Source organism: Rhea americana, unplaced genomic scaffold, assembly GCF_003343005.1.
Source record: "Rhea americana isolate MKP2758 unplaced genomic scaffold, rheAme1 scaffold_278, whole genome shotgun sequence".
NCBI classification, from domain to species: Eukaryota; Metazoa; Chordata; class Aves; order Rheiformes; family Rheidae; genus Rhea; species Rhea americana.
The window spans coordinates 776767-792215 of NW_028186399.1; the positions used below are offsets into that span (position 1 = coordinate 776767).

Consider the following 15449-nt stretch of genomic DNA (forward strand, 5'->3'; position numbering starts at 1 on the left):
GCTCCGAGGGGCACCTTCTGGACGGCTGAAGAGGATCATGTGGGAGCGCTTCAGAAAGGCTCTGCTAAACTCGCTTTCTGCTAGTTTGCTGAGCGTCTGGAAGTGGGTACGGGCTTTCTGGCGCAAAAATGGCCTGTTGACTCTTTCAATGCTGTCCGTTGTCACCGGATGCTTCCTGGGATTTTTGCTGCGGGCTCTGGAGCTGACGGAGCTGGTAAGTGGGACATCGCTGGGGATGGGGMCTGGAGCGATGGGGAGGAAGCAGTGCTCTGCTGAGCCTGCCATTTCCTCGCGGCGGTCGGGGCGAGCAGACCCCAGTCCTGACRCGTGCAGCCGAGGGATGCGGATGGGCACCACGCCACGTACGGCCTGAGAAACTCAAAGCACACGCTCTGCTGAAGCAAATAATCTGTCAGTGAAGGCTTCTCCCCAGGGGTTAGGTTTTTTTTCTTTTTTCTTTTTGCCCAAGGGCCAGTTTACAAAAGCCACCAGCCCTGAGCAGGACAAATCCTGCCTCCCTCTGCTGGGAGTGGAGTTAGTTAAGCTGGCGTGGCTGGGTGCGAGGCTTCGGGTTGAGCCACGGACAAAAGGGGAGAGGAACTGGCTGGATCCCTGGGGGCTGGAAGAGCTTCCAGGGAGGGATGAGGATGGAAAATCCTGCCCAGATCCAGGGCTTGACGCTCAGCAGCAAGCTCCCCCTCCGTGCAGAACAGCGGGGCTGCCTTGGCGGCCCCAGGAACRAGCTGTTCTGCTGCTCTTGTCGCTCGGGCCGAAGGCTGGACAGAGGACACAGCGAAGCACATAAAGCCCTAACTACCACCCCTGGAAAAGGAGCAGAAAAGAAATATGGGGCTAGCTGAGAGTTTGGCAGCCTCCAGGGCCACCTCCTTCCCCAGGCCCCTGGAGACGAATTCATTGGAGAAAACRTTGGCTGAAAACATCCGATTGCTCAGCACTTCCTCGGAGCATTGCACTGTTAGATGTCACAGCACTAAAACCCATACGGCTTTAAGGACACGGCGTGTCCTGGCTGTGGCTCGCTCCTGGTCTTTGCCCGGGGCTGGTGCAGCCGCAGGAGGCAGAATGCTCCGTGCGCTCGTTGTCAACGTTGTTGCACCGCGGAGCTTGGCTTGGCACTGCTGGAACAGCTCTGGTTAATCTGCAAGGATTTAGCAACGTCTTGTCACTTCAATTAAGAGCTTCGGCRTCACTGCCCGTAGCAGAGATGATTCTGTTACTTAAGCGAAGCAGGACGCAATCTCCCGGGGTGCCGATGCACATGCCCGCGTGAGCCCGGCYGGCCTCCTGCGGTGCTGCTGGCCCCTCTGGGTCTGAACCAAGCTCTGGGGCTGCCAGAGCCGTGGGGCTCCTGCCATCACCTGCCCCAGCATCCCGGTCCTCCGCATGCACCGAGCTCTCATTCTCGACCATTTCCCATTCCCCTGCCCCAAACACCTCGCCGCCGCTCTCGGAAGGGACTCTCGGCCCAGCACGTCCACGGGCTGCACCGAGCCGGGTCACTCCAGTCCAGGGAGGACTCCCCGGGCCCTGAGCTAGGCCTTGGCCAAGCCTCAGGTTTGCAGTTGTCTTATGCCAGCCCCTTCCTACAGCTGTCGCGGTCCGAACCCCTCAAGCATGCCTGCTGCGTGCAGTGACTCGGGCCACCTTGCTCCTTCCAGCCCTGCTATGCTCTGAGTTCGTCCGTCCTCTGCCCCAGCCCTGCCAGCTGCAGCCCTGAGCTCTTGGCCGCACACTGGGTCTCAGGCAGCCAGTTCTCTTCCTTGTTACGGACTTTTGTCCCAGCCTCAAAGTATCTCGGTGACAGCTTTGGGTACACTCTTGCACTCTACATAAGCGTCTCTTGGAAATCTCGGTCTCGTTTAAGAGGCTGAATGGGTGGTTTAATGCAGGGACAGTGGCTTGGGGCATTTATTTTAATAGTTTGCTGTGGTATCCCTCAAAGCCCAGTGATGTTTGTTACTTTACAGTAGACTGAAAGTACCCACTTCACTTGGGAACATTTCAGATCAGGTCCCTGACACGTCCAGGACGGCCACAGTGAAAGGCTGAGGGGGCACAGATAGAGGGATGGAGACATGAACGAATCCCATGCAGTAGATGGACTCACAGGTGGATGGATGTATTGATCAACGTATCTCAGTAGATGGAAGAAGCAGGGTGAATGGAGAGTTGGATTGATGGTAAATGCCATCCATCTACCATCTGACCACGTGGCTGCTGGTGTTGCTGACATCCCAAGAATGCAGCTCTTCCCCCAGTAGCAGCTGTGGAGTCCAGGCAGACTGGAGGTCTCTCGCTGGGCAGCTCTTCCCTGCACCCCCTGTTATGGGGGAGGGTGGACACCAGGGTGATGGAAACCTCCTTCAGTGCGTTGCAAGGGCTGGACTACACATGCAGGTGGACTCCTGGGGTCTCCCTGAGTTTTGCTTTTCCTTTTGGAGCCACAAGCTATTTGCATTTTCGACACTGGTGCCATGGTTTATTTGACAGTTTTTTGGGACATGACGCCACCAGCCTGTTTTGCATATACATATCTCTGCTCCTAAATAACAAGYAGTGATGTCAAGGAGAGGCCAGCAGTGATGGCCATGGGGATGTTATGAAAAGACAGATTTGTCAGGTTTGAGCCCTTAACCCAAGATCAGTGTCATTCTCAGCTGCTGCCTGATGCAATTGCTCTGTTTTCTGCACAGGAGAAGCAGTATTTCTCCTTTCCTGGAGAGCTCCTCATGAGGATGTTAAAGATGCTGATCCTGCCCCTCATCACCTCAAGGTAAGACAAGTTCTTCTACTTTGAAAGGACCATCTTGCTGTCATGTTGGATGGATCCTGCTCCCCTTCTCCAGGGTCTAACCCTGTGCTTCTGCCCAGGCTCTCTTTGATATAGTGGAGACGCTCAATGGAGACATCTTGGTAACACCATTGTGGGTTTTTTCCTGGGAAACACAGCTTCATTTTCCCTAAAAAAAGTCTTTAAATAGCTTAAATTTAGACAAAAATTTGCAAGTTCTGAAAAGCATTTTGAAGGAGGTCCATGKGTGTGCCAGCCCATTCGCTGTAGGTGGCAACAGCCCTGCACCACTGGAATGGCACCCCGTGAAAGCGCTGCCCTTACAAGGGATGTTGCAAGGAGACTGGGGCCAGATAATCCCCCCTGCAAGGTTGGTGCATGAGGGCCTGTGATTTGGCACAACACACCGTGGAAGAAGCCTGCTTTGGCTGTTTGCAAGCACGCATCAAAGCCACTGTGACCCCTTCAGCATCCCACCTATGCAGAAGCAGGGCCAGGGCAGATGCCTAGATTGCAAGATCTYCCCTTGAGGCCACCACTCGATCCCTGAGCGCCTCTGCCAGCACCTCCACAAACATCCTCCTGCCTTCAGGATTTGGGGAACATGCCAGGGATTGACAAATTGCACAACAGTGGTCCCATGGCCACACTCGCCCCTGCTGTGCAGGTCTCATGAGCACCCAAGGGTGCTGGYAATGTCCCCTGGACTTTGAGTCTCAACCAAGCTGATGGTCCTGCCCGCTCTGCACCCCCAGTCCTGAGGGTGGCATGTCTCAGCTCCATCCAGTCCCCTGGCCCAGGAAACCTTTTGGCACACGCCGAGCTCCTGAACTCTACGACCTGTGCTGCAACAGAGCTGTGGCATGTGGATGCATGGGGCTGGATCTGAGGCCACACCAGCCCTTCATGCARGAGGCATCTGGGCTGCTCTGAAAGCAACGGGCATGAGGGCCATGGCAGACGCGTGGCAGAGCCTCCTGGGCTCGATACTGTTTGCAAAACCCACTTTTATCAGCCTTGCATTTCCCAGATGGTGRCATCAACCCCTCTGTCACAGCTGGGGGTCTGCAGATCAACGCCAAACACAGCCAGCAGTTTTGGTCAAGGATCTGCAGAGTCCTGTGAGAGCTGAAGCAGTGAGGACTGAGATTAGGAGCTCTGCAGCCCTCTTCCCACCCTCTGTGTGTATGTGTGTCTGTGCGTGCATGCGTGTGCCTGCACATGAGCCTGTTTCCCCGAGCTCCCTGCTTCTCCAGCACTGCCTCTGCTGCCGCAACCTGTCCCACAACCACGGGCCCACCACCATGGTCCCACCACTGTGGTACCACCAACACGGTCCCACGCTGCAACCCTACAACACTTCCATTTGCCACGAGTGCTGGTACCTCCAGCACACAGCCAGCCTGCTCTCACTGCTAGGCCCGTGGCCTACAGTACCCTCTCTATTTCTGGCCCAGTTTTGTTTAAAAGTAGCTTATGAGATAGTTCTTAGGAGAGCTTATGTGTACATGAAGTCTGAACCAGCAGCTCGCTCTTACCTTGGGGAAGTTGGGTCCATCCCCACCAGGGTTTTATAAACCTTGCTAATACCTTCCTTTGCTGTCAATAGAGACATGCAGTTGCAGCATTAGTGCATCAGAGGCTTAAAAAGACAATATCGTACAGAACAAGAAGAGCATTAGCTATTCTTTGTCAAAATACGATCAGAGTGTTTACTTGTCATCCCTTGAAAAACAACAAAAATGGCCAGACCTTGTAAAGGGGCACATAGCTGTCTCCTACACAGCCTTGAGTTGCCCCCCTGCCTGCCCAGGGAGTGTGGGGGCAGCCAGCCAGATCTTGTAGAGAGAGCTACCACTCAGGCACACAAACGGGCAAGAGCTCRGTGACACCTTTAAGCACTGGTAAAAGGAGTAGCTATGGAAACTTGTTGCATGTTGGAGATCTAGTCCATCTCGTGCAGATATGGGAGTGGATGTTGACCATGATGTTTTCTGTTCCAGCCTCATGTCTGGGCTCGCCACCATGGACTCCAAGGCTTGTGGGAAGATGGGAATGATCACAATCACCTACTATCTCTGGACAACCTTCATGGCCGTGACCATTGGGATCATCCTTGTGGTCAGCATCCACCCTGGYGCAGCAGCCCAGAAGGAGGACTATTCTGTGGGGAAAGTGGTGCTCAGCTCTGCTGATGCTTTACTGGATTTAATCAGGTACATCGCAGAATTTCAAGAGGAGCCTGGATTTTACAAGCTCTGATAGTATTTCACAGCCAAGATCTTCTCATGAGGCACGGAGTTCCCAGGAAGTACTGATATCTCCAGGGGAAYGTGAAAAACATTGGCCATACTGAGTGTGGAGTAGCACTGCTTCCTCCACCAAGCAAAGGGCACATCCTCAGAGCAGGACTGAATTTCGCTTGGGTGGGTGCTCCACAGGCTTCCCCTACACATGGTCCTGGTAAAGGCAGTTCAGGTGGCTCCTGTCCCACACACAGCCAGCGTCCTCTGAGCGACTGGTAGCCCAAGTCAAGTGACTTGGGGGTGGCTTCTCCCCACACATATCCCTGTGGTCACCCTGTAACCTCCCTTGCTCTCTTCCAGGATAGCACAGCTCCTCCCAGYGCTATCCCAGCCTCCCCGAGCCGGCAGTGAGGAGAGGCAGAGCAGCAGTGAACGGAAAGATTTCAATGACTTGCTCACGCCGAAATGCAAAGTTTGGGAGGTTTCCTTTGCAGTTCTGACTGTGGTGTACCAAGCTCTGCAGCTCCTTGAGCTTTGCAAGGTGAAAATGAGCAGGCGTTGGCCCAGTGATGGATTAAAGCACTAGAAGTGAAGTAGTGTTAACTGGTAAAAGTGGTGCAGCACTGGTGCTGGGGGTGGGGTCTCCATTTCTGGAGGCATTTGGTCAACTGGACAAGGCTCAGAGCAACCTGTACTGGCTTTGCAGCTGGCCCACCTCTGGACAGGGGGGCTGGAGATGCCAAACATCCTTCCCACCTCTGGCTTTCTGTGAACCCAGTTTACATATATGAACYACAGCCCTGTCCTTCTCTCACAGACCAGCCTTGCTTTCGTTAGGCATAATGGTCCTCTTGGCCTCTTGTCCACCAGAGGAACTTCTTAGGTTCCCTCTGGGCTCGCAAGGTGCTCTAACCTTTGCACAATTACTCTCTTACAGGAACATGTTTCCTTCTAATCTCATCGAAGCTTCATTTCAGCAGGTGAGTCTCCTGGCTCCAGGACCTCAGTCAGCTCAAAGCTCTGGAGATGCTGGGTCAGCACTCAGCTCTAGCCCGGGCTGCTGTCCCTGGCCTGAAGCCCTTCCCCAGCCACAGCTTGGCCACAAGCCCCTTTCCTTCCCTTCCACCTCCCTCTCAGCCTTGCCTGCTGCCCTGGCTGGTTTCCATCTCCCGGGCACTACTTCCTGGGGTGCAGGGGTGCACAGGGTGGGCAGATGGGGTGGTTGTTGGCTGTGCTGGCGTCACTGCTGGTGGGGGACACTGAGCCTCAGGGACACCTCTGCCTGCCCTCCATCTGGAAAAAAGCCACAAGAGAGGAGAGAGACTAAAATGCAAAGCTGAAGCGAGTCCCTCCTAGCTGGGAAGCTGCTGCCTCACCCCACCTTCGAGGCTGCCTCTCGCACAGGAGACCCCACAGGAACCTCACTTGCAGATGCCATGCAGATGCCTGGAGACATGCAGTCTTGCTTGAAGATGGTTATGCTGCAATTTGCAGGGAATAATTACAGTCTCCCTGGCCCATTTCTTGCTTTTCTTTTTTTGTATCAAATTACTGCCTCAAAAGCAAGCTTTGAACCTCCACAACCATTTCAGCTAGTGATGGTTTTGGCTCTGAATTTAGAGCAAGATGCAAGTCTACTGACAGTAGGACACTGATCTCACTTCTTTTTTCTTGTTCCAGTATCGAACCGTTCTTGTTCCGGTAGTGAAGTCTCCAGGCCCTCCAAAGAACCCAGGAAAATCTCTCAGTTTTATTTACTTTGCACCCGAYGATGAAAACCCAGAAATCCATCGGCCTTTGTTTCTTGAGATCACRCCATCTCCTGAAATGACCTACAAAACTCTGCCTGGGACTAGCAATGAAATGAACGTCTTGGGAATCGTTATCTTCTCAGCAACGATAGGTACTTGCTAAATAGAGAATCAGTCTTCATGTTACTCCATGACCAAACTTGCAGGGATATTTAATGGTGGTTGCAACTCAGGAATGATAACCACTGTGGCCACTGGGCTTTGTCTCAAGCCAGGGATGCTCAGAGGTATGAGGACTGGCCATTTCATGGCCATGAGCTCTAACTGCTCRTGTCCTTTGAGAACTGGGCACAGCCACAACCACCAAGCTTATAACACCATCTTCATCGGTGTTATGGGTGTTGGCTATGGTATTAGTCATTAATGGGGCTCACAGAAAGGTGTGATCTTTAYGCATGGAGAAGGCTGTTTCTTCTCCAGATTTTCACCATGAGCCTTCAAGGTCTGAGCGTGTTTCCTGAGAGTTTAAAAATGTATTAATACAAGTTGGATGGGCCATTTTATGAAGTTTGTTAAAGTGAACTATAACTTTTGCAGACTCTGCCTGGGAAACCACTTGCTACACAGTCCAAACCCTTCACACTGGCATAGTGTTCAAACTCACTGACCTTGTGGCATTTGAAAATTGAGTCAAATCTAGTGAATGTCACTTACAAATCTACAGAAATGTATATCAGCTCTTTAGGCAGAAAATAAGAAAAGCTCCCTGCATTGAACAGCTTGCAAAACAACAGGGACAAGCTGCTGGTCAGAAATTTAAGGAAGGAAGAAGCAGCAGCAGAGATCAGGTAGAGAGAATAAGTGAAAGGTACAGGGATGAAATAGGCTTAAAGGACAAAGTATTGGAAGCAAGAACTTGGAGATGACTCAAAGCACAAGATAAAAAGASACTAGGTACAAAGCTGACTGAGAAAGAGAAGAATGGAGAAATCAAGATAGAAAAGAGTAGGAGGAAATGAGATTATTGTGGGGGCAGGATTATGTGAAGATTAAGAGGTGAGGGCAAGGATCTTGAACTTATTGTGTGAGGAACCAAAAAGCCAATTAGAAGATTTAGAGAGTAGAGGCAGTGTAGTCAGAAGAGCAAGGGAGAATACCAATGGAGCACATGGGGTTGCCATCAGAGGCAGAGGAGGCTGGCCAGTTTTAAAGGCTGATATAGTGACTGGCCTGGTGGAGATGGGTGAAGTGGGGCTGGGCTGAGACAGACCCACTTAAAGATCCTTGAAGACTAAAAGGTTTTCTGTGGTGGACTCTTGCCCACACGATGAGCATCATCTGCAGATCATTGACTTCATGTGGTCCCCTATCCGCAGGGAACATACAAAMCTCTTGGATGCAGAACACATACCCTCTTCTGGCCCAGCTGAGCAAGCAAAGAGAAGCTGCTTTTCTCTTCCGAGATTATTGCCGCACCACCTTGCTAGTGTGGGTGGTGAGATCAGGACTTTCTAACTTAGTAGAAAATCACCTGAGTTAGCCCAGGCCACCGAGCTGAACTCACCCCTGCTTTTGCCTGAGACGGATTAGGACACTTCTGGGAAAGTGGACTCCCGTGGACTGCTGGAGCAGCACGTGTACCAGCAACGGGCATGTTCGGAGAAGAGCATCCATGCATAGCAACAGAAGGCATTACTTACAACGGAAGGTTGAATGAACTGGATTTGTCTAGCAGAAAGCAGAATAAGTGAGGACGGCTCCAGTAACGAAGCTTTGTGCACCGGTAGCCTGTTATAGAGGATATGAGGATCAGCTCTTCTTTGCAGCAATGGTGGGGCGAGGTCAAGTGGAAATTGTTTTAGATCTCAGCAAAGGTTGTTCAAGTCCAAGATCGAAATTAGATATTTTGTGGCACTGAGACTAAGGTGTCCATGCAGGTAACATGGGCTGTCAGTCTCATTCTGAAAGTTGGGTACAAAAGGAATTAATTTAACCACGGATGACATGAACACATTTATATATTCCTCACTGGTGAGGACTATATTCTCCTTCAAAGTCTTTGTATAGCATTGTAATGGWGGGGCTGGCTGCTGCGACACTGCTGTAATTGCCACATTTAATAAGGCATTTGTGGAAATTARTACTTAGTCTGATCTTCTGCGAGTCCACAAGATATTTAGTGTGTTACACAGTTATGTCCTACTATTCAAAAATATRTATCAATGTCTTTGGTTGCAGGACTTCTCTTGGGAAAAATGGGTGAACGAGGAGCTCCGCTAGTTAACGTGTGCCAGTGCCTGAATGAAGCAGTTATGAAAATTGTCTCAGTGGCAGTCTGGTAAATCTGTTCCCGATTGATTCAGCTGGGTAGTTTCTTACCTGCTAATTAATGGTAATGCTAGTCACATGCTTACAAAAAAGGAAGCATTGGGGGGATTAAAATTCTGGAGGATAAAATATTGCCCTTTCTGCAATCAACATTAGCAAAGCGTGATGGTTCTTAGCTGAGTTGCCAATGTATGRTGATGCTCATTAACTGCAGAGAGAAAATCTTCATGGGGGCATGGGAACTAGCACACGCTGGCCATCTATTGTGCATCCTGAAAAATACAGGGTTTTGAGGCAGAAAAAGAACAAGACAGGACCACATAATCAAAGCTTTCATCCTACTACTTGCAGGCGCCAGGCTGAATAAAGCTTGCAAAGAGCAACCTAATTCTAGAATTCCTAAGCTTTGAGTGCTTGACTTTGCAGCTTGTACACTCTTTTAAAACAGTGTCTTTTGTGTACAGACACTTATAGCTATACAACCTTATAATASCTATTTTGGACACTAGATTTATTTTAGCGTGACTGCATCACATTGCACCAAAGACTGCAACAACTGCCATATAGTGCTTAAATGATTATGCATCCTTAGGAGTTTTTTTTCCCCCTTCTTTGTAGGTACTTCCCTTTTGGCATTGTATTTCTCATTGCTGGGAAGATCTTGGAAATGGAAGATCCATCTGTTATAGGAAAGAAGCTGGGACTGTATGCCATTACAGTGGTGTCAGGACTACTCATCCACGGACTTGTTCTCTTACCTTTGCTTTTCACACTCATCACCAAGAAAAACCCTTTTGCTTTCATTCGGGGGATACTGCAAGCCTTGCTGATTGCCTTAGCTACATCTTCCAGGTATGAAAAAAGTGGTCTTCATTTACTAAGTATACTGATACACCTAAGAATGAATCTGGTTTAGCTCTAGGAGACCTGGCTGTGTGTAGCAGTTAGAGACAAATACATTATAGTTTTTCAGAAAGGCTCAAATTCCAAAAGAAAATGCTTATGCAAACCTCCTCCTGGCCAGCTGAGCTGCAGAACAGATGTACTGTAGACATAAAAAACCAAAAACCAAAAAATACGCTCCAGCACTATTTTAAGTGAGACTGCTATCAAACGATCTTAGCAGGAACGGGATGCTTGGCAGCAGGAAGAGCCCCCAGGCATCTTCAGATCCATCCAGCTCCCACTGTTCTCTGCTGCTCTCTCTCTCTCTCTCTCTCCTTGGTTTTCCCCAGGAAAAAGCAACATTTGTGTGTATGCTTGTTTTCAATTATTGCTATTAGCTTTCTTTCAAAGAATTCAAAACAGGACTTTCATAGGTGCTTTAGAAGTGTGCTGTTACAATCCTGAATTTTAATTGAAACCATCAAAACAGCTACTAAACACYTTATTGAAATTCTTAAGTATTATTCCAAGTTTCCCCAAGGACAAGTCTTGTCTGTCTTTTTCTAACAGCCATTTTGATAATGTTTGGTGATTTTTTTCCTCTGTAGTTTTTATTGAAAGACATTCTTTTAGACAATGAAGAAACTTTACATCAGAAACTATCACTCTTTCTGAAAGATGGGCAAGTTAAAACAGTTTTCTTAGAAAATATCTGATCAGCTAAAGGATCTTTCTGGCCTCTTTGAAGTAATACTTTTTCTCTAGTTAATCCCAGTAAAACCATACACACACCACTGCAGGACTCTTCTGGTATTACTAGCTAATTTTTTCTCAAACTTTGGTCTCCATTTCCGTATCTCTGAAGCAGAAAGGCCTTGCAGAGACACAAGTATTGTGGTAAACCAGCACCTTTGCATTTTTTAAGTGTGTGAAGCCACATTTATCAGAAAACAGAAGAGCCCACTGCTCTTCGAATTACCCCGAAGAGGGAAGAGCACAGCACATGTTCTGTTCTCCCTCTGACCTTCAGGAAAAATGGATCCATCCCTGCTTCTTCTCTGCCATTTAACCACAATCACCAGCTCCTTGTTTGCCTTGGGGACTTTTTCCTTTCTCTGTGTTCCTAGGAGAGAATAWAGAGTAGGACCAGCTTGCTGCAAGTTTCTCCCAGGAGCAAACTTTTCAGAACATAACTGYTCTGCAAAGCTCCTGGGCCTTCTGGCAAAACCCAGAAGTTAATAGCRATTTCTGCAGTGCCTCTACCATAAYGGTAGATGGTTTCTYCATTTCAATATGCTGTCCATAGGACAGCTGCTGCTTTAGAGCCAGCTAGGCAAGCTGAAGAGTTGCTTGTGTCGAGGACAGTGGGAAAACCGTTCGCCTTGCTRCAGTCCTCAGTCTGCTGACAGACCCCACTCAATGATGTTGGCTGTTATTCACCRCACGCAATAAAATGAAGAGAGGGTCCCTGTTGCAAAAAGTTTACAGTTTAAGTGCTTGTAATCACATCAACTTCTTCTCTGTGCTCTTTTCCTTTCCTCCATTCCATCTTGGTCCTTCTATTTCCTTCTCCCGACTTTTGTATCGCATCCCACATCTTATTTCTAGAAAGAAGCAAGAAAGTAGGTCAGTGGTGTACTAGAACTGAGGCAGCTGCTACTACCTGCTTGTAGTATGCAGGAGACAAACCAGAAATAAAGGAGTCTGGCTGAAACCAGTATTGCTAATACTGGCAAATTCTGCCTTGTGCCAATATTCAAGATGTTGCCAGATTAGCTGAGAGGACAGGTATGTACAACAACAATTTTAACTGTCGCATGAAGTTATGCGGAGTGACTTCTTTGAATGCTGACATGACATTCGGGACATTTATCTTGCAGGCATAACAGACAAAAGCAGGCTTATTACACAGAGTTTCTAACAACTGATTGCTAATTACGTATGTTCTCCAGGTAGCATCAGTTGAAGAAATGTATCCTTCCCTTTTTTGCTATAGCAACTTCTATACATTGCTGCTGCATTGAACCCCAGGAAGACCTGTATTTCTATACCATTAGTTTGATATCTATTAATACAGCTGGTAGAGTGCTCAAAACAAAAGATACAGAAGAGAAATACTCACCTTTTCTTGTCCTGCAGCTCAGCAACSTTGCCGATCACTCTGAAGTGTCTTCTGGAAAACAATGGAATAGACAGACGAGTGGCACGATTTGTCCTTCCCGTTGGTGCGACCATAAACATGGATGGCACTGCACTGTACGAAGCAGTCGCTGCTATCTTTATTGCTCAGGTTAACGAATACGATTTGGATTTAGGACAAATCATAACTATAAGGTGATTCTTTTTTCAGTATCATCATAATTTMCTCCTTTTTAAAAGTGGAATAGCCTTGCTTTACGAGCAGAGAAATAAAGCATCTATCTAGATAAAAATATGTAAATAGTATTTCAAATATTTAGTAACTTTGGCCAGTCCCTGCCYTGAAATGCTCCACAGGTCATTCATTCCAGTTTAGTTCCACAGACACCTCCTTGATAACCTTGACACCTAAAATCTACCTTTGACTGCTTGTTCTTGTCTTTGCTCTGTCCCCTGAACAGTGCTTGCACAAGTGCTTCGCAAGTGTGAAACCAGATACAGAAATGACCAGTTAAAAATGGTGCAAGAAGAGAAAAAAATTGCCCCAAGGCCCAATGTGGAGCCAACAGAAGGGTGTTTTCTAAGCACAAAGCCAAGAATACCTATTGCGTGCCTTAGGCCATGATGTACACAGGTACTTGGAGGCACAAGGTCTGTTGTGGAAGCATGAGGACCAGGAAGGATGGAGGAAGTCAGACCTGATTTGATTCTTCCATCAAGGATTGCTCCCAAAAGTGAACTATCCCCAACACTGGGCTTCATTTTCAGAGATCCTGTTGGCCCATTCCAAAACAGCGGCGGGAGCAAACAGACAGACATGTTGTGCAGATCAGGATTGGAGAGCTAAGTTATTTAACAGTTTAGATGTCTCTCACGATATGAAACGGTAGGTCTGCAGACTAGGGAGGTAACTAAGCAAGCAACAGGAAGCCTAAAAAGCATGAACTTTCCCAGTGAGCAGTGAGACTTCAYTATAGTTTAGAGAAATCCCTCCAGGTCAGCAAAGCATTCCACGTCACCTAGTTGTCGGATACTGGATCAACATAATGAAATTCAATAAACTTTTGTCATGTAAACAAACCTCCTGAAAAGCTTTGTGACAATMCTGCTGTGACCTTCTCATCTCTGCAGCATAACAGCAACAGCAGCCAGCATCGGCGCGGCTGGGATCCCCCAGTCAGGACTTGTTACGATGGTCATTGTGCTAACATCTGTTGGGCTGCCAACCGATGACATTACACTCATCATTGCTGTAGACTGGGCTTTGTAAGTATTTGCCATGTACAATGCTAAGGTTAGGTACTAAGTGCCAGCTATCAAGACTTTGATTTCCTGAAGCAGTTCTAATTGAGATAAACAGAGATTAAAGGATTACAGAGCAAAGCGAAAAACAAGTGTAAGGCTTTTTTCTATCATTTTCTTGAAATAGCATAGGATAACTGGAGGCCAATARCCTCCTAAATGACTGTTGATTTGAGGTGTTTCCACTCCATTTGAGGTGTCTGCCACTGTCCAGAGTCTCATTACGGACTGTATTTGGAATAAGCAGTGATAGAAYTCAAGCACTGTCTCAAGTTAGGTCCCAAATTTGGGGAAAAAAATCCCACCTTGTGTGGCCTTTTTTAAAAAGATCCAAATCCCTAGCTGATTGTATGTCACTTTTTTTTGGAGGTCCAACCCCCCTGCTCAAGCAGGTCACCTAGAGCATGAACAAGATGTGAAGACAGTGTGAAAGGTCTGTGGTTTCCTGCAAGGAGAAATGAAAGCTAGCCAGAAGGATGTCAACAAAGATTTCATTGCAAAAAACCTGTATAGACAATTTTTATCTCAAGGATATATGCCACCAGAACTAAAATATCATTAGCTTTTCTAAAAGTACAGATGACATTTTCAAAGTACTGCATCCAACACTGAAAAGGCTATATTCTAAGGAGGTAATACCTATCTTGCTAGTTGAAGACCAGATTGATCTTGAGACAAAAAATTACTTGATTACATTTGTCATAGACAAACAGTCATTTTGAAGTACTACAATAAAAATGAAGCAAATAGCCTGGTGAAGAAAACATAAAAAGTAAATACTGACATAGTTGCATAACTACCATGTGGGTTGCTGAGTTGTTCTTCACAGCCATCCTAGAGAGAGTGGGAAGGMGCATCAGGTGTTATGGCTCTTTTTCTCATTCTTTCACGTAAAATTGAACTTCTTGGATGAAATTTGTAAGACTAAAACACAATGCAAGTTAAATTGTTGAATACCACAGGTACACAGTAATATTACCTGCTACAGTCCTGCTGGTACTTCCTACTGATGCAAAGAGGCGCTTGGCCTATGGGTGGATAAATGCAAGACCTCCTCCCCTAAAAGGCATCTTGGGGAGTTCTGTRATGCACAGAGGCAGCTCACCCACACACTGAAGCAACATATGCGATGCATCAGTTTTGGCAGCAGCACAGTCCCCTCTGTGCACTAAGATGAGGAGCATGCGTTGCCTTAACAGTACTCGGTTCAAGCAGATACTGTACCATCTGTTGGTGTTTGCACAGGGCTGAGAGAACTACCTTACTTAGCTYGCTGTTAGTGAAAACAGTGATAAAGACATTAGGAACAAGTTTCATCTGTTCCAAAGCCATAAAAAAGTCATGGTCACTTCCATCTCACTGCTCTTTCTTCTAGGGACCGATTTCGAACCATGACCAACGTCCTTGGTGATGCACTGGCTGCTGGCATCATAGCACATGTCTGTGAGAAAGACTTTGCCCCCAAGCCCCCGAAAGTATGTATGGCTTGTCTAGGAGAGCTGTGGAACAGAAGATTATACACAGAAACAAGGGATGGGCTCACTGAAGAAATTACCTTTTTTTTTTCCCCCTTTTTGCAGCAAGATCCAGTAARCCATACAGACAAGTTTCCTTCTGTRGASCCCTCACTTCTGCAGCCCAAAGATAACGTGATTGAAATGCTTGAAGAAACSTTGATTGAACAGACAGGAGTTCACTATAACATCTGCCAGGTATAGGTCACAGCWTTCCCACTCCCAGGACAGGGATCTTGGTGCTAAAACACCGACATTCTGAATGTCACATAYGGATGTTCTGCAAGATGAAAGCCTTACTTGGCACAAAAAGCAGAAAAATCCTATCCTTTGAAGACTCAGATGCTCCAGAAAGCACACGGATGGCACAGCTCAACCATTCGGTTGTTCCAAAGGAGGAAAATGGAGCCAACTGCTTGCTGTAAACCGAGGATGCATCCGCGAACTTGCTGCCCTGTCTGAAGCAGCTGGG

The 15449-nt window shown here is 47.6% G+C and overlaps 1 protein-coding gene across 1 annotated transcript; it reads left to right on the forward strand.

The window, feature by feature from the left end:
- The first annotated feature begins 37 nt into the window (after positions 1-37).
- Positions 38-15213, forward strand: LOC146593874 (excitatory amino acid transporter 5-like). The gene is made up of 11 exons (XM_085308515.1): positions 38-214; positions 2715-2794; positions 4816-5028; positions 5996-6038; positions 6739-6961; positions 9048-9147; positions 9756-9989; positions 12162-12356; positions 13293-13427; positions 14839-14938; positions 15044-15213. Exons 1-11 carry the CDS (start codon positions 38-40, stop codon positions 15179-15181), a joined length of 1638 nt encoding a protein of 545 aa, XP_085164641.1. The 3' UTR covers positions 15182-15213.
- Positions 15214-15449: the final 236 nt, after the last annotated feature.